Genomic DNA, 26,241 nt, shown 5'->3' with positions numbered 1-26,241 from the left:
AGTGGCGACAGAGGCAAACACCGCTTAGCCAGTGCTTGGTATTCATTTTTTCGAAGCGCTTCCGCTTGTATTTATCGAAGCGTCTTCAAAAAAAAAAAAAAAAAGAAAAAAGAAATGTCACGACGTTCGATCGGAAGCGTACTTTCGTCATGACAGTTTCACAAGGGATAAACTCCCATACAACACTTCAAAACGCCGAATAAACAAGCATGGGCATTGATGCTAATGCCGCTGCAGCGAGCCACTGCAGGGTTCAGCGTGCCGTGCGCACCGCGCCCGCCCGGGGAGGGCTGAAATCCGAGGAGAATTGAGGAGGAAAGCGCGCGCGTGGAGGAGAGTGAGTGAGTGAAATAACTTTATTTCGGTCCTGAGAAGACGCAGGGGAGACCCCGCGCCACCCGGCTAGTTGTGTCGCTACTTTCAAGATCAAGGCAAAGCTTTAGATAAAGGGCTGTAGCGCCTTAGATAATGAACTGTAGCGCCATTTTTGCGTCATGATGCGAAAAAGTGGTGAACTACTCTCAGTTGTTATGGCCTTCGAGATTTGTACGCGCCGGCTGGTTTTGCCGGTGCGCGTTAATCTCGGAGGCGATAAGTCAGCACACCTACTTCTCTAGCTTTCATATCAAAAACGCCACGTCAGGTCGTCTCCTAATTTCTTTCTTTCCTTCATATTGTTAGAAAAAAACCAATGTAAATACTCAATAGAGTTTGTAAATGTAATAAAATAGAGTATTTATAGCAAAATAATAGGAACACGTGCTACATTTATCATTCGGATGCTCCAAAACCACTCAAGGTCCATCGACCATACCATCAGCAGAGTAATTGTCATCATCAAAAAAAAGTGCGCACCAAACGATGCGACGACCAAACTGTGTGGCGTGAACGTTGTGTTTTCGACACCGGTTTTGTGACGGCCGGCAGTGTGCGGGTCAGCAAGTGCGAGTAATTTATTTTGCTCAAGGAATTTTGGACTTGCCAAGCAAGTATGATCTGCAGCACCAGAAGTAGCACCGTAGAGTGTAAGTTATGAAAACTGTCGTCGTGACATTTGGGGATACGTGCATGCCTCGCGTGCTCATGAACGCGCGTCCAGACTCTTGCAGCCTTGTCATGTCAGTGCTGCTTGTTAAGAAAAAAGAAAAAAAAAAAGGCGGAATAGCTGTGGAAGCACTGTGCAACTGTCATAAAGTGTTTGGACGAATTTTGTTGTAGTTCTGTAGCGTTTATATGAGGAAGAAAGGATGATAGGCTTAACGGCGTGGGCTTCAAGCAGATCTTGCTCACAACGAAATCCTTTAGCTAGAGATGTCAGTATCAAATCCACTGTATTTGCACTTTAAGCATTAGAGCTTGCTTGTGTATGTTGTGCTTTGTGTGCGTGTCATATTATACGTCGTCGCATTCGTCTAAGTAAACCACACAGCAAAGTGCGTATTCATTTTGAATGTGTGCTGTAGATGCACAAGAGGATACGACCGACGACTTCGCTAGCGCAGCGAGCCATGTAGTTGGTTGATGCCATCGAGTTCCATATAAGCTGAGAAGCTGGGGTGCAGTAGTTTTCGTGTAGTACACTTGGTGAGTCTTTATGGTATAGAAGTAAGATAAACAGGGATGAAGTGCTTCGGAAAGGCTGGCTGGCAAATCAGTTCATATATAATGGTGGGGGAACCCAGCTGGCTTGGCTCTTTTTCAGAGGTGAAGGGCAGGGGCACTGCATTTTTGTGGGCAGAGATTGTAATTCTTAGGTTGTCACCAACTGTAGCACAGCAAAGGGATAAGACATTTTGAACTCTACCGTGAGTTGAGGGATAGCCTCCGAGTTTGGCGTGTTGAAAATGCTAAAATTGGAAGTACTGGCATCTACGGGGGTGAACATCCAAAATCAAATTTGAACAGTGCACCACGGTGACGTTCAGTAGGCGGACCATTGTGGGCTACACCCTCACTCTGTGTCACGATATGACGCCGAACGAGTGCACATGTAAGCAATGCTCTCCTGGTAATACGGCAGTGTTTAGGGTTCTACTTGGCTCTGGAAAGGATTTGGAAAGGATTTTTTTGTTCTAGACAAACAATGGCAATCATAGTAAACTTTAAAAAATTAGGCACAGTATTTTCATGGCATTTTTTGCCGCCCAAGGCTGCACACAGCAGCAAGGTAAAAAGGAGGGAAGGCAGGCCACTACATAAGTTTTGGAAAAAGTCACTTTTAGGCAAAAAGATTTTGCACCCATGCAAATCAGCAATTCGTTCTTGTTCAGAATTTCAAAGTGCGCAATAGCAAAAAATTATTGCTCAATTAATGTGTGTCGTCGGCACAGCCGCAGCACCATGAAGAGCTCCCTCCTGTGTAGTGCTTAGTCCTTTGGGAAAATGTCCGCAGACTCTGCTGTATCGCTGGGCCTGTGTTTGTAGACATTGCAGACGTCAGAAAAAATGCATGGCTGTTGTTAATGCATTTTTGTTACTGCTGGCAGACACATGTGCACACTTTAGTGGTGGAGTGATGCCTCGTGCCTTTTCGTTGAAGGGACCCTCACCAGGCCCATTGCAAATTTTGGTGATACACTGGAAGTTGTAAAATAGTGTCTAAGGAGCCCTTTACCGAAATAATTTTTTAGATTGGCCTGTTGGAGGGGATAGAAGAAATTAACTGTCCTATTGTCATGCCCCTAGGAGGTGAGCTTCACTGCCAGTGTAGCATCATTCTCTGCCTCTTGTAGTGTTCCCAAGCGGTGTTCCTTCCCTGCCTTTTCCCACACCAGAGCCTTCTCTTCCTTTTTTTGCGCCTTCCGCATTGGATTAGTCAAAGTGAGTGATGAAACATGCACTGCAAAGAGGCATTTGTGCTTGTTACCTTGATTCTCCAGCTGGGAGCAGGCTTCTCTGAGAGGCAAGAAGCGCGGTGTTTAAAATTTCAGCTGGTGTTGCGGGTGCACATCGCTGTAATACTTTGCAGATGCGATCGTCATGTATATGCTGCACTTGTTTGTTAAAAATGGCCAAACCTGGTGAGGGGCCCTTAAAAGTGAGACAAGGCAGACCTACATCGCAATTGTGAATCCAGTGATCCCTCCCACACGCGGCAGCACAGTAGTTGTGAAATTTCGAGATGGCACACCTGCTTGCGAGTGGATATCTTAACCTTTAGGGAATGAATGAATTGCATTAAAAGTTTATCATCAATGCAGTGTGATTCAGCGGGTGTCTCCAGTGACACACAATGGCGGGCCTACCGCCATACATGCTGGGCCAGCCATACGTGATGGGTGTGCTGGCCCAGCAGCAGGCCATGGCAGCCCAGCTGGCTGCCCAAGTGCACGCACAGATGCAACAGCAGCAGCACCTGCAGCAGCAACAGCAGCTTCAACAGCAGCAGCAGCAGCGCCAGCAGGAGGCCATCTCTGAGGAGAAGCTTCAGGAGAAAGGTGCTTGATGCTCTGCCTTTCTTATCTACGAACAAAAGCAAAGGGTGCAAGAAGCCCTTTTAGGTCATGTGTAATTCATTGAGCTTCACCCGAACTTGCTGATTAGCTATTTAAATGGTTACCATTATCATTCTCAATATTCATTGTAAAAGATGAGTCATTGAGTAGGGAGTGACTAGCACAATAAATAATGTCTAAGAGACCTGTGATGTTACAATGCAACAGATGAAAACCTATGTGAACAATTTCAGTTGTCTTAAGCATGGGCTTCAGGACAGCTCGTTGTCACAAGTTTGCACTTGGGAGATGGTTCATTGGCTGCAGCAAGCTCTTCTCAGCTGTAGTCACAAGTTTGCACTTGGGAGATAGTTCATTGGCTGCAGCACGCTCTTCTCAGCTGTACTTCAGCTTTGCACTGGGAATGGCGAGAACAAAGCAGCACAAGAAGTATGCAAGAATGACAAAGTAATGAAATATTGAATGCCCAAGAATAGCCTTGGTAACCTCATACAGTGGGGGTAAAATTCAAATAAATGGGTAAATAATTGTTTTAGAAATGTAAGAGAACAGGGGAAAAACAGTTTGCATTCTAATGATACAGTGCAGATGCTTTTCACAGCTCTGGGCCAGAATAGCATTAATTCTACACTGCGATTCTACACTCCAGGTAATTCTCACATTGCCGTTTTAGCTCTGCTTATTGTATGCACTGGACTTAAATATTGTAGTGTAGGTATGTTTGATTCGCCTGCACTGCTTGCGTGAGTTCACTGCGCAGTTCCAAGCTCGTGCAGCGCCAGTTCAGAAGTGCAACCGTAGCGTGACACTAGGGCTTTCCTGAAACGAATGCAAAAGTGCTGATGTGGTGCAGGTGGTGCGCGCCTGTCATTGCTGGCATTGTCCAGCGTGTGCCATGATTCTATTGGGAATGTCCCTCTTTGTCAGATTTGCGGCTGGCATGCAGTGAGAAAAATTGACATTGTCTCTTTACCAGCACGCCAACAGCAAAAATGAGCAGTATAATGGAGTATAGTTGCAATGCTGGCGTGTAAGCTAGAAAGACTTAAGTAAAAAATGTTAATATCTACTTTGAATTTCAAGAACATTTTCTGTCTTTCTTGGATGACGCTTGAGGGCTAGGTGGGTTGCGTGGCATCAGCAGCATTTTTTCTTGTAGCATCGTGTGCTCCCGTGGCGCCAGAGAACTCGTCTGCTGCTTCGTTGAAGCACGACATTGGCACTGAGAGTCACAGCGGTACAAAAGTTTTAGGAACTGGGACTGCACTTTTCAAAGCCAACGGCGCCATGCAGAGGTGCCATGCTTGCACTGCAGAAATGAACGGTCAAGTGCAGCACTGCTTCAACTAGTTAATGAAGTGCAAGCGAATCACACGCCTTGAATGTGATACTGTGTCTACTCCTATAGAGGAGGCATATGCATAATTATTCTTACATTTAGCAGAGATGCCATCAGACTGGCGTAGGGCAAGAGTTGTACCAATTCCAAAAAAGGGTGATCACCTTACAGTGTCAAATTATCGTCCTGTTTCTATTACAAGCACTTGTAATAAATTATTAGAGCATATTTTCACAGGCTTTAGTCATCAGTATTTGACAGATCACAATGTCCTAACTCCATCCACTACAGCGTGGGTTCAGAAAAGGATTATTGACTTCAACCCAGCTTGTGTCAGTTGTTCGTGAAATCTTTCAAGTACTTGACTCGGCCGGACAAGTTGGCATGCTCTTTTGTGATTTTAGTAAATCTTTCGAAAAGGTTCCCTATGGAAAATTAATCTATGAGCACGAGTGCATTGGTCTTCCTTCAAATATTGTATCATGGATCCAGGCCTATCTCCGACATAGGCAGCAGTTTATAGAAATTAATAAATTTTCATGTGGCCGTCAGGTAGCTTCGAGCGTGTACCGCAAGGCATTGTATTAGGACTGCTTTTATTTTTATCCATATTAATGATATAATAGACGAAATTGCTGATGATGTGCATGTTAATTTATTTGTGGATAACTATCATTTTTAGAAAATTAACGTCGCGAAACGAACACGCATGCTTGCAGAAATCAGTTATCGCAATTTCCAATTGGTGTAAACTTTCGGGCATGAAAATAAATGTACACAAAACAGTCTTGAGTGAGTAACACAAAAAAAGGAATCTAGTATATTTTCTTATGTTCTTAACACAATAATAACTGATGTCGAAAACTGCAGATACTTAGGCATGACATTCACTTACAAATTCTCTTGGTCAGACCATATTTCCAATGTTACTAGACTAGCTTCAGTTGTCAAACTCTCCGCCCGTCCGCTTACCGCTGCTGTTGCCACTCCTTTGGCAGCCGCCAGATGGCGGCGCCGTTCCATCGAGCGTCACTGCAGACGCCTCGCCGCAGCCTTGAGCTTGTGCGGACGGGCAGCTTGCACGTGTTTCACGCTCGCTGGCAGAGTTCTCCTTAGTCTGAATTAGTGATACCATGCGAAAGCGGTATCCACCTACAGCAATAACATATATATCGGGCTATTTGGTTAATACTGAAAAAAGGGTAAACTGCACGATAGGAAGAAACGCATATGGTGAAGCGCAGAAGCTGCGTTTAAACCTTTCACACAGTTTACGTTTCCCATAGAGCAGCTTGGCATGTTTTCTCACGGCTTTTACTTGCACTTTGTTCTGGGTCAGTTATACGCCAGCTAGCGGGACCAATTTTATTATCCACAAAAATAACAGCACAACTTTCTTGTAAACCAATGAACGCTTTATTAATGAAAACGAAGTAAAACCACTGTATGCCCCAGATATATAGCGAAGACCTAAACTGACACAAGGGACGTAATCTAGGCAAAAGATTTGTGCCTACGTGGAAACCAACTCCACCTACAGCAGCTTGGCACGTTTCCTTGCTGCCTTTACTTCAAGACTGGAACCCCGCCGCCGCTCCAGGAACCTTGCATAAAAATGCTTTTTTATTGCAACGTATGCGTGTACGCATGCACATGACTAAATAAAAATTAGCGTAGCTTGCACTAGTGGTGCAAGGCTAACGAAACAGCGGAGCTGATTGGCACCTAGCTGGTCCAGACCTTATGGGTTATGCTTTTCCGGAATTTATTGATTATTGATCGATTATCGATTTTCTGTTGATTGGCTATCCCAAGGTATTTGGGCTAGGCTAATCACTACCAAGTCATCTCCAGCATTTTCTGGATTTATTGATCGATTATCAATTAGCTACTGATTGGCTATTGATTGGCTATCGCAAGGTATTGTCCACGCATTTGGGCTAGGATAAGCACTACCAAGTCATCCCCGGCATTTTCCGGAATTCAATGATTATTGATCGATTAGCTATTGATCGGCTGTCGATAGGCTAACGCAAAGTATTGGCCACAAATTTGGGCTAGCTAAGCTAAGCACTACCAAGTCATCCCGAGCATTTTCCAGAATTTATTGATTATTGATCGATTATCGATTAGCTATTGATTGGCTGTCGATGGGCTATCGCAAGGTGAGGCAAGGCGCAGCTGTGCTGTGTCTTGCTTCAACGCGAACTAAGCGTCGAAAACACAGCGCATACGAAGCTACCAACACTCGGTGCACTTCGTGCACATCGCAGATCGCTTTCAAGATAGGGCACCCGCGCCACCACGCCGTAGACTGCAGGCACCGCGATAGAATGCCCCCTCCCCCTCTTGCGTCCCCCTCCCCGGTGCCTCTCATGCGACGGAAGATGGCACACTTCCTTCCCGCTTTCCTCCCTTCCGCGCGCGAGATTGAACCTTGATCGTCGACTGATCGCAAGCTTTCACTCACACATACAGCATACGGTGTGTAGCGATTACATTCTCGAGCTTGGACTTTATACGGAACATGGCGGCGATGGTAGGAATGCGCCGGGACAAGCAGAAACATGACAGAAGTACAGGGCAGTCCACTTATAACGATATTGACGCGAAGTAAGCTGCCCACTACAGGCACCGATCGTGATAAGTCAGCTGCCCACTACAGGCACAAGATCGCCAGAGAGAAGACGACGAAGGGCGCAGGTGTGCGCGCGTTCTCTTGAGTGTCGGCCATCATAAAAGAAGGCTGTTCTCTTTCGGAGCCGGGAATTTAGTAAACGTTCCAGTACTTTGCCGAATAAGGAGTTCATCACGATAGGACGATAAGCTGAGGGTAAATGAGGCGGCCGGCCAGGTTTTGGAATGAAAATAATGCGTCCCACTTTCCAGGACGTAGGGAAGTGTCCCAGGCGGAGGGCCGCATTAAATAAAAGAAGAAAAAAGGAAGGGTGCAGTCGTTTTCCACGACTGAAAAGGAGTGTCTAGCTGTCGTTTGGGCCATCGGCAAGTTCCGACCCTACCTTTACGGCCGCCCTTTTTGCGTAATAAGTGACCACCACTCACTGTGTTGGCTTGCAAGTCTTAGGGACCCTTCAGGCCGCCTCGCTCGTTGGAGCCTCCGCCTTCAGGAGTACGACGTCACAGTGGTATATCGATCCGGACAGAAGCACGGCGACGCTGACTGCCTCTCACGTGCACCTATACCTTGGAAGCCCTGTGACGTAGAGCAAGATTTTCCGTTTCTCGGTGTAGTGGACACTGTCGAGATGGCTGACCTCCAACGTGCAGACAGTACATTGCTTCCCCTCATTAGATACCTTCAGGGAGCCGACGTTATTGTCCCACGACCGATGTCACGCGGTCTGACTTCTTACTGCCTTCGGAACGACGTGCTCTACAAAATAACTCCGAAAACAGCCAAGAAACGTTCCTTCTTGTCGTCCCGGTTTCGCTGCGCGAAGAAGTACTGCAGGCGTGTCATGACGACCCGTGTGCCGGACACTTAGGCTTCGCCAGGACGTTAGCGCGCATACGTCAAAAGTATTACTGGCCACAACTATTCTCGTCCGTTCAGCGCTACGTGAGAAGCTGCCGTGATTGTCAACGGCGCAAGGTTCCACCTTTGAAACCTGCTGGTCTTCTGCAACCCCTGGACCCTCCTCCAGCACCGTTTCAACAGGTGGGAATGGACCTCCTCGGTCCGTTCCCTACGTCGTCCACAGGAAACAAATGGATAGTCGTCGCAACGGACTACCTAACGAGGTACGCAGAAACCAAAGCTGTGCCCCGTGGAACTGCTACAGAAGTCGCGATGTTTTTTGTCCATGAAATCGTACTACGTCATGGGGCCCCTTCAATCTTAATAACCGATCGAGGAACTGCGTTTACTGCTGACTTAATGCAAGAGATCGTCACGCTGACCCACACCAATCATCGGAAAACCACGGCCTATCACCCACAAACTAATGGACTAACCGAGCGCCTCAACAGAACTATGGCCGATATGATCTCCATGTACGTTGACGTAGAGCACAAGTCATGGGACCAAATTTTACCATACGTGACATTTGCATACAATACGGCCGTGTAGGAAACCACCCGATTCACACCATTTGAACTGGTTTATGGGCGCTGCGTAACAACACCTTTAGACGCCATGCTCCCGGTAGACAACGGAACCACAAGAAGTGACAACGCTGACGACATCATCCAGAAAGCCGAAGAAGCTCGACAGCTTGCTCGCAACCGCATCCGCAACCAGCAGAGTACCGACGCCCGCCGTTACAACAGTGGCCGAAGGCACATCCAGTACGAACCCGGCGACTATGTTTGGGTGTGGACACCCGTCCGTCATCAGGGGCTGTCAGAAAAATTACTGCGCCGATACTTTGGCCCGTACAAGATCGTCAGGCGACTCAGCGACGTGAACTACGAGGTCGTCCCTCAGAGTACCAATATGAGCTCGAGCCGACGGCGAGCACGAGCCGAGATTGTGCACGTAGTACGTATGAAGCCGTACTACGCCCGCGAAGAAGTGCCCCTCTGATCAACTCTCTCCCACGCTCTCTGTCGCCCTTTACCCTCTCCAACCGGTGACCGGGACGGTCGCTTTTCACGTGGGGAGTAATGACGCGAAGTAAGCTGCCCACTACAGGCACCGATCGTGATAAGTCAGCTGCCCACTACAGGCACAAGATCGCCAGAGAGAAGACGACGAAGGGCGCAGGTGTGCGCGCGTTCTCTTGAGTGTCGGCCATCATAAAAGAAGGCTGTTCTCTTTCGGCAAGCTCGTTATAATTATCTTCGTGACAATATCAAAAAGAACGAAAAATCCGATTGTTATAACCGATCATCGCTATATCTGGACTGCCGAAAAAAAAAGTCAGAATGCATCTCTGCAGTCCCGAAACCAAATTTGCCACTTGTGATAAAAATATTGACGTTGTAGAAGGTAAGGTCGTGGGGATCGAATCCTGGCGACGGCGGCCGCATTTCGATGGGGGCGAAATGCGAAAACACCCATTTAGGTGCATGTTAAAGAACCCCAGGTGGTCCAAATTTTCGGAGTCCTTCACTACGGCGTGCCTCATAATCAGATCGTGGTTTTGGCATGTAAAACCCCATAATTATTTATATTGTAGAAAGTAGGCTGTGAAAAATACAGCGTTTATTTATATCTATAAATAGCGTATCAGTCGTTCGGCGCGCTGAAATAGTCGTAAATCTGCACTTGCTTTTGCAGAAGTTTCAGATTCACAACCGCCATGTGCATCGCGTCCAGCTGCTGCGTGAACACTGGCGGCTATAATTTAGTGTGCATGAAATCAATGAGCAACTCGACAGACGACATTGCACTTTGGTAGAACATCGGGGTCGGCGTCAAAGACGGGCCATTGTCAAACTCGTCTTCACTGCCGCTGCTGTCATCGCCTCCGTCTCTCGGGACAACAATTGCCCTGTCGGAGTTCTCTTTGCAGCACGAGACAGTACTATCTGCACTCAGAAACTCCTCCATCGAAGAACCACCCACGTCAGTAGCGACATGCTCCCAGAGTTCAGACTCCACCATGTAGGTTTCGCCCATGGGGGTTTCGTCGTGGCACACGAAGCCCGCCTTTTCCATTGATCGGCATGGCCACTGTTTCTAGCCTTCATGATCGTGGCGCTCCTGGTTTTCATAATCGTCGATATCATTGACTGCGCGAGCTCGTACTTCGAGTCTTGCAAAATTTGCAGCTTCGTCTCGAGAGACACAGCTTTGCGCTTTGTCGGCGCACCTGCCGCTGCTTCTGCGACGCATTTTCGCGCTCGTTGAGAGAGGGAGGTTGTAAAGGGAGGGTAAACCCCGTAGGTCGCGCAGGCGCCACTTGCTTATCGCTTTCTTATCGCTTATCACAGATTGGCCTGCTCTAAACTGCTTAAAAATGAAATTTTATCTGCGCTAAGTTGCTCCAAAAAGAAATGTAGTCTGCTCCAAAATGCAGTTTTGTCTGCTCCAAACTGCTCGAAAATGCAATTTTACGTGCTCCAAAAATTGCTTCAAAACGACTTTGGGCAGTCCCACCCCTGATAGCATCATAAATGGAAAAATCGGGCTTCAATTGCCTCATTATGTAATGCCTCTTAATGCACGCACAACAAGACATAGACACAACTTTTCCTTTAATCCAATATTTGCTAAAACAAAATCTCGCGTGAATAGTTTTTATCCGCATACGTACTATAAACGAATGGAATTCGGTCCCTGTTGATGTACTACAATCAAGGAACTGGAAAAGAGCTGGTAAACTATTTGGTCGATTGTTGTTTCTCACAGCGTTTTTCGTCCACATGTAATTTCAATTGTGCGGTTCTTTTTGTTGTAGTTACTGTACCCGCAAGCAATGGCCCGCAAGCATTTAGATGTTTTGTAACATGGCTATAGGCTGCATCCTTTTCATGCACTGTTTATATTTTTCTGTTTTTCTTGCGTTGTCATTACCTTGACACTGTATTGCCCCTACTGCATGGGCCAGTATCTTGGCCTGCAGTATGAATAAATAAAATAAAAAATAATGAAGCCAACTTTGGCATCTATCTTGTGCTACAACATTAATGGTAGCTGCTCACAAGTCTGCTCCACAACTGCACTGTTGTGCCCTGATAGCTGAGAAGCAGGTGCAATGAAGGTTGTAATCGTGGCCCGTTTTCTTGCAGCACGAAAGTGGCAGCAGCTGCAGTCCAAGCGATATGCTGAAAAGCGCAAGTTTGGCTTTGTGGATGCACAAAAGGAAGACATGCCACCTGAGCACATCCGCAAGATCATTCGGGACCATGGGGACATGAGTAGTCGCAAGTATCGGCATGACAAGCGCGTTTACCTCGGGTGAGTTGCTCATAAAATTCCCTTTGTCTTCCACAGACTCGGAGTGGTCGACTGACAGTATAGTTTATTGTTAGCAGCGTGATGGAAGCAAACATTTCCAATTTTCTCTAGCAATTGGTAATGTTTGTTACCAGGTAGATGTAGACACAAAGCTTTCTTTGTCTGCCTGAATTCAGTTCCCGGAAAGAGATTCTGCAAGGCAATTCAGTGGCGATTTCAAATAGCTGAGGCCAAAAAGAGAACAAGTCTTTATTTTAACAAAAATCAGGCCGCCAATTTATGGCAATGATATAAAGGCATAGAACACCTCTTTCCTGCCACAAGGTTTCACATATTAAATGCAGAAATAAAGAGAGATGTTGACTAGTTTGCAGAATAGTCTTGACTTTTATACAGTAGAACCTCTTCATACGTTGTGGAGAAAAACTGGAATATTTCGTTACTTTTGAAATAGGGGTAGAGTTTGCATTACGCTTCCACTTTGCCTTGAGAATCATTTCGACACGCGTCATGCAATGACTGCTCCGTGCGTAGCCGGCGCCGACAGTAAAGAGCAGGCGCTGTCCGTGCTGTTTCCGTGTTAGGTTTGGTGCGATTTGCCAGCTTCGAAAGATTTTAAAATTTGGTGGGTTATGGCAAGTTTACGTGATGCCCCCACCCCCTTTTGTTTATTGTTCATCCAATGTCTGCGCAAATGCACGCAACCGGGTCATGACACTTTCGCACCCGCCGTGTAAATCCAAAGCTAGTCGTGTGACTGGTTGCTTGAAGCTACAACAGGGCACCAATGTGCGACTACGAACGCCGTCGGGAATGAGAGCTCGCCGCCGTACTGTGTCGTAAAGTTGGCGGCCGTGAACAACTTTGTTCCCATCCCGTGCACTCTCTTTTGTTTGCGAGGCGGTTTGTTGGCTTTCTGAGTGTCACAGCTGCTGTGAATAGGGCTGCATCGATTCAGCACTAGACCATAACTCTGGTCGCCGACGCTTGATGAAGCAGCACCAATTAGGCTTAATGGCCTAGGCAGTGTGGCCGTGGCAAGAATTCGCTGCTGGCCGACGGGTGGCTCACCAGTAATCAGTCCCGAGGTCATGCATGCGGTTTAGATTGACGGCTATTAGAAGCAGCAAGTTTGCTGTCACATATCCAGCACGATCTGTGTGCCTATTGGCGGCTAATCGGCCCGATCTTCGCACATGCTTTTGCACTTTGTAAAGTACACACTGCTTTTGTTACCATTCCCTCTGTTCGTGCTGCATTATTTATATCTAGGCTTCTAATACCATTTTCTATGTACATACCATATTTCAACATTATGCACTAAAAGAAACGGTTAGTCTCGATTGCCTCATCTCCCCTTTAAATTAGTGGTTGATAGGTGTTGAAAAAATGCAAACTAAGAAAGAAAAGTGTTTAGCTTCTCCTTGAATAATAAAGGTTTTCGGTTTTGCAACATAGTGGCAATGAACAGTGCAAATGGCTCCTTCCGATTACTATGCCAGCGACACCACAAAAGGAATGTGCAAGAACAACAAACGGTGTGCAAACGCATGATGCAGGCTACTGCAGGAGAGAGAATAGGTGGACAGAACGAGCCAAGCAAGTGTCACATAGACGAAGTTAGCCTAGCACTGCACACTGAAGCACACGCATGCCTTCGCCTGACAGAACAGACCGGTGAAGGCTGGCTGACGTCATGCTCGTTCATGCTTCCTACCCTCTGTGCGAGCTGGTCTGCTCGATGGGGGGACGAGTAAGGGATGGGGCAGCAAGCCAGTTGTGCGAGTCTGATGAAGTGGCGACCAGGAGCAATTGGCATCCCATGGCGCCATCCCTTTGCTGGCTCAGCCACGACGGTGGCCGCGATTGCCTGTTTGTGTGATCCACAGCAGTGTGGCAACACGTCCAGAATGGCCAATGTATTGCACATTGTACGCTATGTGCTTTGGAAGGGTAATATTATGAATTCGTATCACACCAGAATTTGTACCAGCCGTGATCCATATTTTTATTTATTTATATATTGCAATACGTACCCTGGGGCCCAAGTGGCATTACAGAGGGGGTGGGTACATTCTGTTTTTACAGTCACAATAATGTAAACAGCATTGTTATATGATGAAAAAAATAAAAACAATAATTAACAGAGTAGGTTATTCTAGCAGGTCAACACCAAAGGCCTTTAATGAAAATACCGTAAGCAACATTGCTGTACATATTAAATACAAAAATTATTAAATTAACAAATAGCTGCACAGGCTTTTCTGAGAAGTGGTCAACAACTTGGCAACCCACCTGCACCAAGAAGCAGGTGGGTTGCCAATGTTTTGCGCAGTCTTCGTTTGTGGTACGTCCACTTAGCATTGGTGCTTAGACGGCATTTTAACTTCAGCCCACTCTGCCTTGGCAAACAACTGATGTATGCCACCTGTCAGAGCATTAGTTGCAACTCGTTTTGCTGTAATAACATACAGATATGCTCTCATGAGTAAGAGAAAACATGTGGAAGAACGACGACGAAGAACAGGCAGGGTTCCAAATAGCACGAGTGCTCGAGCCTGTGATGTTTTTTGTCACCGATCTCGGGGGCGTGCGGGTGTTACGAGAGAGGGAGAGAGAAGACGCATGGCAACACAGCAAGCATGTTTTAATCCCACCACAAACTCAAAAACCTCAAACAAAAAACTGAAATACACACTGAACTAAAACACAATGAATAAATAAATGCTAACAAAAATACAGCCTAATGAACTAATAAACCTGCCCTTAACTTCGCCTCCGTTAGTCCTAGGCCCTTCTTACACCGAAGTCTGGCATCACTGGCCTATCTAGTGACGATACAAGAAAGTCGTTCTTACAAAGTTCGTCGATGTGCGTATTTTCCCGGCTGGAGACTTGTCAACTCTTCAATGTGGTTGTTTCGCCGATCTTCGCATAAACGGTGCTGCATAGAAGTCGGTCCTCCCCTTCAACTCGCTCGTCTCGGGAGCCTGGGTAACCCGGTCGCTGTTGCTGACATGGCCGGGAGAGGTGAGGGGTTAGGCCTAGCGACGTGCTCGGCCGCCGCTTCCGTCCAGCTTCTTTCCCGAGTGCCGACGTGGCGTTCCGGGGATCATCAAACGTGCCGGTCTGCCGTGGAAGAGGGGTCCTCTATGGGGTGCCCGGTCCTGCCGTGAGAGGCTGCAGCCGGTCCAGGAGCCTCACTCGAACTTGACGAGGTCGACGGCCACACCTTGGACGGCCAACGTCACGGACTCGGCCAGACCCCCAAGTCTCCCGTCGCCAGAGCGGAGCTGGCGATGCGACCTTCCTGGCCCGGAGCCACGTCGATAATGCTCGCTCAGCCTTGCTTCTCCCTCGATCACAGCTCGGATCATGCGCCTCGCGCCGTTCGGAACGCTCCGATCACATCGTCCTTGTCTTCTTTTATTTCGCCTCCGGCCTCTTATTCATGACAGAGGCGCGTGACCCGAGCCATGATTGAGTGGAAAGGCAGCGCTGAGCTGGCATTGCCTGCGTGGCTCCGGTCTGATGTTGAATTCCAATGGCGGAGCCGGAGCAGCCAATGGGCTCTGCGAGCGAGCACTCGATTCTCGCGTAGAGCAACGCCTCCAAATCCGCGAGTGGAACACAACCTGCGCCGCTGGAGCCAGGCGGAAGCGGAAGTTCTATCCTTCGAGCGCATTACCCAGGATACTATGCGTGTTGTCATTCCCTTCGGCTGTTTGTTCCCAGCACCGCCGCACCGGTCACTTGTCTGTTCAGCGCCATTCACCTGCTGCTTAAAATTGTGGAATGGATATCTCTCCAAGCGTGCAGCAGCTTTTGTTTACAATGGTGAGCACACAGGATGCGGACAAGCATGATAGGTGTCTAGCCGACAAGTTTGGACCTCTTCGGGAGAATGCGGAAGATCCTGTCGAATTCCGCCGCAGTTTCAGCGTCGCTGTCACTATTCGAGAAATCGCTCGTGTCGGAACTTCAGCTTTCTGACTCGGAGCTGTTGCTATCGAGTAGCAGAACCAATGCCGCACGCTTTGCCGAACTAGCCGAGCCGTTCATGTCGTACGCCATTACCACCACAACTCGCGAGTCGCAACCGGCGGCGCCCCCCAGCAGTCAAACGTGGCAAAGGAAATGCATCACGCAGAGTTCCGGTCCACTCCGCCGATTTTGGCGGAGCATCTTTTCCTGCTCCATGGAGTGACTCCCACTGTGAATCCACTCCGACTCTCTCATTGGAATACTTTACTCCCGCCCTCACTCTGTCATTGGAACAAACTTGCTCCGAAACGAGCAGAAAAACTTGCTCCGACTCCGCCATTGGAATTCAACATGAGGTCGTCTCGCCAGCACTGCACTGGCGACGGGAGCAGCAGGTGTTTGGTTCCGAAAGCCGTGATGCTGGCAGTCGAAGGCGTGGCCGTCGACCTCGGTGACGTTCGAGTGAGGCTCCTCGGACTTGCTGCAGCCACTCGCGGTAGTTCCAGACACCCCAGCAGCAATCCCCCTTTGAAGGCAGGCCAGTGGCACCCACAAGACAGTCCCCAGGGCACCTCGTCAGATCAGCAAGGCACCCGACGGATGCTGCGGCCGAACCCGTCGCTAGGCCTACCTTGCCGAGCTGCACTGCCGCGTCATCGACAAAGCCCGGGATACTCGGGCTGCTACACCGGCGACGACTTCGACAAGAGCATCGGGTGCAACGACTCAGGACGAGACGCGACTTGGTTGGGGAGACCGCAAGAGTCGATGAAAATGTGAAAGCATTCCATTCATGTAGCGACCCATCCAGCGAAGCTAGAGTTGCCAGACTGCTAGGAGTGTCGGGGACTAAGATGGGCTATAAGGACAGCATAACCACCTGCTGGTTTGGCGTACGATTTAGAGCCGCGTGTATGTGTTGCACATATTCTTATGTTTATTATTCTCCGTACTTGCAAAGGCACCATAGAGAGAGAGAGAGAGAGAATAAAGTTTATGCAAAAGAGCACACGAGCGTAGGTAGCTCCACCGCTCTGCAGTGGGTGGTCCCCTCAGTCCAAGAGTCCAGCGGCCTTGGCTGCCCTTCTCGCTTGGTTGACCAAGTTGAGCTGGTCCGTTGAGTGGGAGCTGGGCAGCGCTGCATCCCATTGCCGTGTGGTGGAGTGTTATGGGTGGGAGCTGTGGTGTGTTTGCGCAAGGCGTTGCACATTGATCACAGTGTGGGCATTGTTGTATTTAGGACACAGAGGAGTGATGCATCCGATGCCTGAACATCATCTTTTTTATTTTGTGTCCCCGCGCCACCATCCTCATCTTCTTTCCTATACAACTATCGCTTGCGTAACGCATAGTCCCTGAGCTTCAACGGAGTTCTTTTAACTCGTGCGCTCTTCCAGGGGGGTTGGCCGGTCATTTTGTCCTGCAGTGAAGACGGCCGAGTACTTGACTCACTGCTGGCTTGTGCTGCTATTTCTTGCCGTGACGTAGATGGACAGTCAGCATGTTGTTCACTCGCAAGAAATGCACTACCTTGAAGAGACTCGTCAGGTAGTGGTAGAGTCCATTCTAGAATACCAGGTCGATTGCCTGTGAACTTCTCCGCAGCTTCTGGGTGCATCGCTTGAAATTTGGAGGCGTTCCACACTCGACCGTCATCCAAAAGAAATGAAGCTGGCCCTCGTTGCTCAATAATCTGCTTCGGTTTCGAAAAGCACAAAGATATTTTCCCGTGAACTGACGACTTTCTCACGCGGACGTAGTCGCCGACGGCAAAGTGTCTTGTCCGGGCTCCGCGACGGCAATCTGTGTAAAGTTTGGAAGATGCTTGGTTTTGTCTGACACGTTGGCGCAGCCATTTCATCGCTTGTGCTGGATTTTCGTGAAATGAAGAATCCGGTAATCCAACAATGCTTAAGCGTGTTCGTGGCAGTCGTCCGTGCAGCAAAACAGCGGGTGCAACTCCCGTTGTGGCGTGAGGTGTGCAGCGGTAGACCCCCAAATAGTCTGTCACGGCGACACGGATATCACGCCGCTCGTATACTGCCATCTGGACAACAGATTTGAGGACTGTTGAACCTTTCTACAAGCCCGTTTGCTTGCGGGTGTTTAACAGAAGAAAAGCAATGGCGTATGCCACGTTCCTGAAGAAATTCTTCAAGTTCAACCGAGCTGAACTGCGGTCCGTGGTCGGAAACTATTTCACTCGGGTAGCCTTCACGAGAAAACACTTGTAGCAGAAAGTTCTTGACCGTCACCGTAGAAACTTGTCTTGAAAAAAAACCTTCTGGCCATTTGCTGTGATAATAAGCGTCACTGCATAACGACAAATGGGCCAATAATATCAATGGCAATCTTCTCCCAAGGGGTTGTCAGGGAAAGCTACTGGTTGCATAGGTGCTACTGTTGGCTGTGCTGATTTGTCACATGACTGGCAAACAACACGTGTTTTAACCAGTTGTTCTACGTGGTTATCCATTCGAGGCCACCAGTACAACTCTCGCAAATGGCTTTTCGTACGACTGATCCCCGGATGTGGTTCGTGTGCGACTTCCATCAAACGACGAGTAAGGATACCTGGAACTACGATCCTGTCACCACGGTAAAGCAAGTCGTGTACAATGGATAGTTCTGCACGTACATGAAAATATGGCATTAGCTCCGCTTCCAGATATTTTTTATCCGGCCAAGAGGACAAAACAAAGTCCATGACTTTTGCCATTGTACTGTCAGATGCACTCTCCGCTTGTAATTCTGCAATGGTTAACATCGGAGAAAGAAGGCAAACAAACTCATCTTCGGCAACCTCATTGGTTTTTCCTTGCAAAGGCAGTTGAGAGAGCGCATCAGCCACCACATTATCGCTTCCCTTACGGTACTCTACAGTGTAGTTGTAACAAAGAAGTTGCGCTGACCAACGTGAAATTCGCAATGGCCGATGTCCAACACCTTTGGTTGACAGCAAGGTGACAAGAGCACTGTGGTCGGTTCGCAAGACAAAGGGGCGACCCCAAACGTACACGTGCCAATGTTCACAGGCCCAAACACATGCTAAGGCTTCGTGTTCGCCTGCAGAGTACTTCCTCTCTTGTGGGCTCAAGGTACGGGAGGCAAAGGCAACCGTCTGTAGAATTCCTTTGTTATCTTGTTGCAGCACAGCGCCCAGTCCATACCCGGAGGCATCGGTCGTGACGATGGCGGGTAGGTTTGGGTCAAAGAAATGTAGAACCTTGCAAGTTGTCAGCAGTGATTTCAAACAGACGAAACTTTCTTCGGCAGCTGGCGTCCAAGCAAATGGCTCGTTGCCTCGAAGCAATACCCGTAAAGGTTTCACAACATCCGAAAAATGGGGAACGAACTTGGGAATAAAATCCCGCCAGACCAAGCAGGGAACGAAGTTCATTGATGTTTGAAGGCACTGGAGCTTCTTTCATCGCTTGGATAGATGATGCTCTAGTGGAAAGAGTCCTTTGCCGTTCACAACATGTCCCAGAAACGTTAGTTCCGTGATGTCGAAAACGCACTTCTAGTTGAGTTTCAGGCCCGCTTTAGAAAGTCGTTGCAAAACGATGCAAAGATTTTAAAGATGGTCTTCTCGAGAACGACCATATACGATAATGTTGTCGATGTAGAAAAGTACACCTTTGCACCCTTTCAGTATGAGATGCATCATCTTTTGAAATGCTGACGGGGCTGAAGCCAAGCCGAAACATAGTCTCTTAAAACGAAAAAGCCCGTCGTGCGTGATGAAGGTAGTCAGATCACGACTCTCAGGATCGAGCTCTAGTTGATGGTAGGCAGACGCCAAATCCAGTTTCGAGAATCGCTTGGCGCCAGCTAAGCTGTGCAGCAACTCGTCTGTCTGTGGTAGTGGAAAGCTGTCAACAATTATAGCTTTATTGGGCTCTCGCAGATCAACACACATTCGTATTGAACCATACTTCTTGCGAACAACCACTATAGGAGAAACCCACTGAGAGGCGTCAACGCGCTCGATTATGTCTTGGGCTTCAAGTTTCTGCAATTCAGCCGACACTTGTTCACGAAGGGTAAACGGCAGCTGTCGTAGCTTGCGGGCAACGGGTGGCACGGAATCACGAACCTTAACTTTGTGTTTGAATCCTTTGGCAAGTCCGAGCTGTTTGTCAAAGAGGTGTTCATACTCTAAACGTAGCTCAGCTGGCAATGTAGGAGTGCTGGAGGCCAATGCAAGACACTGAAGCGATTTACCTTCAATATTCATCTGTAGTGCCGCAATGGCGTCTAAGCCCAGTACAGTGGTGCCTTCAGATACAACATACAGAAGAATACAAGCAGTTCTGTCTTGGAACGCAGCTGAAGCGACAAAACATCCTCGAACTCTTATCTTTGACTTGGAGTAGTCGAAAAGCTGCACTGAGGTAGGTTTCAAAGGGTAAGTGCTTGCAAAAAACTGGTGATAGAGTTCTTCAGTCAGGATAGTAACAGAAGATCCCGTATCAACTAAAAACGAGATAGGGTGACCTTCCACAGCGACGGATGCGTAAATGCCATGCTTGTTTTCATTGACAACACAAACTGTTTTTCCGCTACTCTGGGAGCTAGCGTCGTCGTCGTTATCAACTTGTCGAACTCTAGCTGAATATCCAGACGACCTACACATAAAATCTAAGTGGCCAATCTTCTCGCAGCGACGACATCTGCGCTTACGGGCCTTACATGCAGGACTGTTTGCAAGATGATCAGTCGCTCCACAACAATAGCAAGCTCGAAGGTTCGTGTCACCTTGTACGGGATGCTCAGATGCTTTGGCTTTGCACTTATTACAAGTTGTGCGTTCATTTGGTTGTTCAGAAGACAGAGAAGAGGTTTGCGCGATTTTAACGTGATGAACTGAAGCATCGTCGCAAAATTCCTTAGCATGACTCACGGCTTCTTCGTACTGATTAGCAATTGTTATAGCTCGTGAGAGCGTCAGTGATGAGCCCTCAAAAAGTAACCGCTCATGTAAATGATGATTCGTCGTTTTAGAGACAAACTGATCACGTAGCATCTCATCAGCGATTCTTCCGAAATTACAGTCTGCAATGAGGATTTGTAAAGCAGAGACGTATTCTTCTGCTGTCTCACCTGCATGCTGAGCACGGCGACTGAACCGTTGTCGAGCCACGATGACGTTGACTGAACGCTTGAAATGATCCGAAAGCAGGGCGATTGCAGAGTCATACGTGTCATTTGTCGACCCGGTGTCACCTGTGCTGGAAGGACTAGTAGCGGGAGCAGAGCCAGACTGCAAGTCTGCTGGCTTCAGTGTAGAGAAGATCCGCTGCCCCTCTATACCTAGGCATGTGAGCAGGGTAGCTTTTCGGCGTTCGGCTGGAAGCTCTGAAGCTCCAGAAGCCACCATGTACGTCTGAAAGGCCTGCTTCCACTGGTCCCATGGGACAGCCAGATGACCAGGCGAAGGCAGGAAAGGCGGTGGCGGTTGCAATCCCGGAATGCTCATTGTGGTGATGCAGCAGAAATTACCAGGACTGTTGCACTTGCATGGGTTGAAATCTCGTCGCCAATATGTTGTATTTAGGACGCAGAGGAACGCTGCATCCGATGCCTGAACATAATCTTTTTTATTTTGTGTCCCCGCGCCACCATCCTCATCTTCTTTCCTATACAACAGGCATATATAGGAATACAGCTCAGAGTGCATGGCGTGATAGAGACTCAAATGTGGATATGTGTTTGTTTGGAGTTTTCGCCATATTACTGCTTCCTCTCGTGTCAGAGCATTGTGAGGTGGCGGTAGTGTTCTTCGTGAAAGACGATAGTGTTGTAGGATGTGCGTGTAGATCAATGGTATGGGCTTGGGATGGAACTGCTTGGCGCGGCCGCTCTCGCGGCGCCCGGTGTGTATGTGCTTGGCCGTAGGCGTGTGCCTGCCGATTGCCGCGTAAGTACTCATGCCCAGGAGTCCACACAATTTGTATGTATGGTGGGAGCTGGTGTGCTCCATTCAGAATGCGATGTGCAGCCCTGGAAATTTTGGCCCTGGAAAATTTTCCGCATGCCGTCTGAGAGTCCGTCAGAACTATGACACAATCCCAGTGCAGTTTCGTCGGGATGGCTAACGCTGTCGCCAGTTCCTCTCTCTCCGCAGTGCTCGCTCTAGAAACCGACGACGCATTTATTTCGGTCTCGTAATTGTCGACTACGCTGGTGACAAATGTGGTGCTTCTTGCGGTGCTGGCCGTGTCTATGTACAAGACATTGGGGTGGTCTTCATACTTTCTCGCGAGCGCCTACGCTCGGGCTTGTCACCGTCCGATGTGGAAGTTAAGGTGCATGTTCCTGAGAATCGGTGAGACGTGCATAGTTTCTTGTATTCGTATTGGTATTTTTGTCAGTGCGCTGGCCTTCCGTACGGAATATCCAAGATGTTCTAGTACGCAGCCTCCCGCTATTGTACGTAGTAGCCCTTCCTTCTGGCTTACAAGGTGGGCCTCTCTGTTTTCCTGTGCGTTGTTGTACACCCCTGTCTCCTCCAGGCGAAAAGTAGCTGTTCCGGGTGGGAGTCCGAGCTCTTGCTTATACGCCTTGCATATCAGCTGGTCGAGTACCTCCACTTCTGCGTTACTGAAATTTAAATATGGTGCCGAGTACGCAATGCGGCTCGCAATCAGAGCCTGCACTAGTCGAATCAGGTCCTGTTAATTGAGTTCCCTCTTCCTGCTGGTAATTCGTTGCATCATGCGCAAGATCTGCGTGGTCGTGTGTTCTAACTTCTGTATGGCGTATTCTCCGCCCCCGTCTTTTTGTAAGTGTAAGCCGAGGATACGAAGTCTGTCCACCTTGGTGATTTCTCTAGGACGTATTCGCAGGTGGACGGTTGGTGCCAGGGCTGTTGATCGACCTCGTGAGCACTTCTTGATTATGAGGAGCTCCAACTTCTCCGGCGTGCATTGCAGTCTGCATGTCTCCGTGTATCTTGCTATGACGTCTACTGCCTCCTGTAATGCCTCTTGTTGTTCTGCTATGGACCCTCCGACCCACATCATGATATCGTCTGCATACAAGGCATGTCTGATCCCCGGTATTTTCTTGAGTTGGGCTCAGAGTTTCATCATGGCCACGTTGAAAAGTGTCGGCGACAGCACTGCTCCTTGTGGCATTCCTCTGTTAGGTGTGTCTACTCGCTGTGTCCTCACATTTCCCAGCCCTATTGTGGCTGTATGATCTGTGAGAAAAGCCCTCACGTAGTTAGTTGTACATTCGTCGGCCTCAATTTGTGTCACTGAGATTGGCTAGTATGGCTTCGTGCACCACGTTGTCAAAGGGCCCCTTTAGGTCTAGTGCGAGAATTGCTTTTGGGCAGCACGGCGTTGCTGCAGTCAGTATTTCCTTTTTGAGCTGCAGAAGCATGTCTTGCGTTGACAACTTGGGCCGAAAACCAAACATCGTGTTCGGCATGAGTTGACGTCCTTCGAGATGCTGCTTTTGCCTGTCCAAGATCACGTGTTTATCAATTTACCAAGGCAAGACGTGAGTGAAATGGGTCTTAGGTTCTCCAGGCAGGGCGCTTTTCCCGGCTTTGGTATCAGCGTGATCTCCGCATGCTTGAATTCTGGGGGTAAGGTCCCTCTCCTCCAGTGTGCATTGAAGAGTTCACAGTATTGCCTGTATGGTTGCATCGTCCAGGTTACGTAGCAACTTGTTGGTGATTCCGTCCTTGCTTGGGGTGGTGTTTTGAGCAAGTCTCGCGATCGCTCGTGTCAGCTCTGAACGCGTTATGTCCCGGTCGAGCTCGCTGCTTTCCAGTCTGGCGTAGTCAGCCGCTGGCTGTGCACCGAGTATCGGCTGGCCAATGTATCTACTTTGTAGGGCACACAATAGCTGATTGTCTGTGCCTCCGAAATTGTGTAGTACTCGGCTTATCATGTGCTTGCTTTCTCTCTTGCTCTGGGTCGGATCTACTACTACTAGTAGTAGTAGTAGTAGTAGTAGTAGTCTTCACGTGCCCAGCGTTCCTTGGAGGGAGTTACAGAACTGGTCCCAGTTCTGTCATGCAAGTTGCTCTGCGTAGCGCTCTGCCTTGTCTGTTAGCTTTGCGATGTGAATTTTTAGCTTACGGTTGTGCTGCTGCCTTCGCCATCTTCTCAGCAGTGTGTCGCGCTTGGCGTGTATCGACTGCCGGATTGGCCGTGGTGAGTGCAACCTCCTTGAAGTGTTTGGCTACCAATTCCTGCAGTTCTTTAACCCAGCCCTCCAGATCACTTATTGCTTGGGCTTCTTGCCTTTTTCTTTTGCTCCTGAACTTTGCTCTGTCCGGAACAACTTTGCCCAGCCCGCTGGCCCTAACAAAGGGGCCAGCGGATGAGAGGAAAACGTGTACGTACCGAGCGCTGCCCCGGAGAGGTCTCTCTTGCACTCGCTCTGTGAATTGCGCTGGTTGCTCCGCCGCGGTTGGCTGTGTCAAGTGCCACTGCTGCAAATCGGTCCGTGGCAAAGGCCTTCCCTGACAGCCGTCGCGACTGGAAAGGGGGAGGCATAGAGATGAATGACATGTGAATGCCTGCACAGAGGCACTGGGTTGCACCTCAATCTTGACAACGAAACGTCGAGAAACGGCAATCCTGCATAAAAAAATTTTGACGCAACCCATGTAACGCTAACAGAGCACAAAAAGTGCTCAAGTGCATTTTCTCTCCACATAAATGACATAAAATTCCATTGCAGGGCACTGGAAAATCCGCTGTCATTTTTGCTTACAAAAACGGAAAAACGCAAGAAGCGATTGCTAGCGCCAGAAGCACATCATGGCTGCCATCTTGTTTTTGATTGCCTGTTTCAAATGGCATGGTGGATGCGGACGCATCGCCATCGACCTCTACGGATATGTGACGGCGGTTTTTTCCGTACCATGCGCAGTGCATAATCTCCGGGAGTAAACAAAGTCCCGCAAGAAAATTTGGCAGAGACCGTTAAGACTGGTTGCATGTGGGAATGTAAAAGCATTAAGTTCGATACCTGCTTTTTATACACATTTTATGAGTGTGTGAGTGACGGCGCTACCTCCTCCCCATTGGCTGTGCCGTCACGTGCCCAACGACGCATGCATAAGTCCACACGTTTAGTCAGCCAGGTGGCTGCAACATGACGCGTGCAATGACGCACACTCTAGGCACATCTTTAGGCAACCAGAATCGTGGAGCCGCCGTGGCGTCGGGCAAGCGTGCTCGTCTTGCACCTCGGAGGCCTGGGTTCGATTCCTACCCAGACCGAAATTTTCCGAATTTTATTTTCAAAGGCATTAATTTACTTTGTTTATAGGAACCTCCCTGAGAAATTTGGCATCAATCCGAGCATTTTGTGAAGTGCTCTTTGCGCCGTCAGCCATGTTTCGTACCATTTTTCGGTGACGTTGACTTCACCGACGGGTTTTCGTGTAATGGGGATATAATGCTTTTGTGTTAAAACAAATCTACGTCCCGCCAAGTTTGGCTGCCACTCCTCTGGCCGTGATTGAGATCCGAGAATATGCGCCCCATAAAAAACACTGGTTTCGATACCTCCCAACAGGCATCGCGGGCAGATTCGACGTCACCATATCTAGGTTTCTCTAATGGGGCCGTATTGTCACTCGATCACTTTCGCAGATACGATCGCTTTCGTGAGATATTGAATAACTTGGCACAGGATGTGTCTGCGCCTACAAGCCACAGCGTGCACTGAAGGAACGCTGTCGCTCATAGAGGCTGACCTGTTCAAAGATCTCATGGCAATGATCGCATCAACACTGGCGTCCTAGACTGTAACACACCTGATGCCAAGTTAGGTGAAATCTTGCGAAATTTATTGCATCATTGCTGTCGCCCGTAGATGTTGAAACAACTGAAATTTCTTGTTACTGCTGCAGGTCTTTTATTTTTCTGTCTCGATTCTTTTTTCTTTTTTACCTTATTCTGATTTTGTGAAATGTTTGTTAGAGAATTATACGTTCGAATGCATCGAGTATTATTTCGTGGTAGTTAGAATTTGGTGTAGTGTGTTTTTAAGTATTACATTATGTTTACATGTGAAGACTTTTTAAATCTGAGCATTGCTTGTGTTTTCTCCCTTACACTTAACCTGTATGCATAGTCCATATCGGACTGGCTACTAGCTCTTAAGCTATCGGTTCAGTGTTTTGTACATTTCTGTCGGATTCTTGAGTAAAGTGTTTCCTGCTCAAAAAAATCTCGCAATAGTGATCCTATCCACTAAAGTGATAACCGAGAATGTGGCCCTGTAAGGTAAATTTTAGCCGAAATGCTGTTGTGCCCACCATGGTGGCTTTGGTGTCGTGCTGCTAAATCTGAGGGCACGGGTTTGAATCCCGGCTGCAGTGGCCGCATTTTGATGGGGGTGAAGAAGTATTCAAGCTCTTAGACTGGGAAGGCTTAGGAGTGAGGATCAACGGCGAATATCTCGGCAAGCTTCGGTTTGCAGATGACATTGTCTTATTCAGCAACAATGGAGACGAATTACAATAAATGATTCAGGGCCTTAACCGAGAAAGTGTAATAGTGGGGTTGAAGATTAATATGCAGAAGACAAAGATAATGTTCAATAGCCTGGCAAGGGAGCAA

At 48.3% G+C, this 26,241-nt stretch overlaps 1 protein-coding gene across 1 annotated transcript in view; it reads left to right on the top strand.

The window, feature by feature from the left end:
- Positions 1-850: 850 nt before the first annotated feature.
- Positions 851-26,241, top strand: part of LOC119446842 (pre-mRNA-processing-splicing factor 8) — a 253,265-nt gene continuing 227,874 nt past the window's right edge. The window contains exons 1-3 of the mRNA XM_037711405.2: positions 851-1,025; positions 3,201-3,437; positions 11,491-11,659. Coding sequence (XP_037567333.1) covers positions 3,233-3,437; positions 11,491-11,659 — 374 coding nt within the window. The 5' untranslated portion in view covers positions 851-1,025; positions 3,201-3,232. The remainder of the gene's footprint in view (positions 1,026-3,200; positions 3,438-11,490; positions 11,660-26,241) is intronic.

This window comes from Dermacentor silvarum, chromosome 3, assembly GCF_013339745.2.
Source record: "Dermacentor silvarum isolate Dsil-2018 chromosome 3, BIME_Dsil_1.4, whole genome shotgun sequence".
In the NCBI taxonomy this organism is placed as follows: Eukaryota; Metazoa; Arthropoda; class Arachnida; order Ixodida; family Ixodidae; genus Dermacentor; species Dermacentor silvarum.
This window is presented reverse-complemented; position numbering and strand designations above follow the sequence as displayed.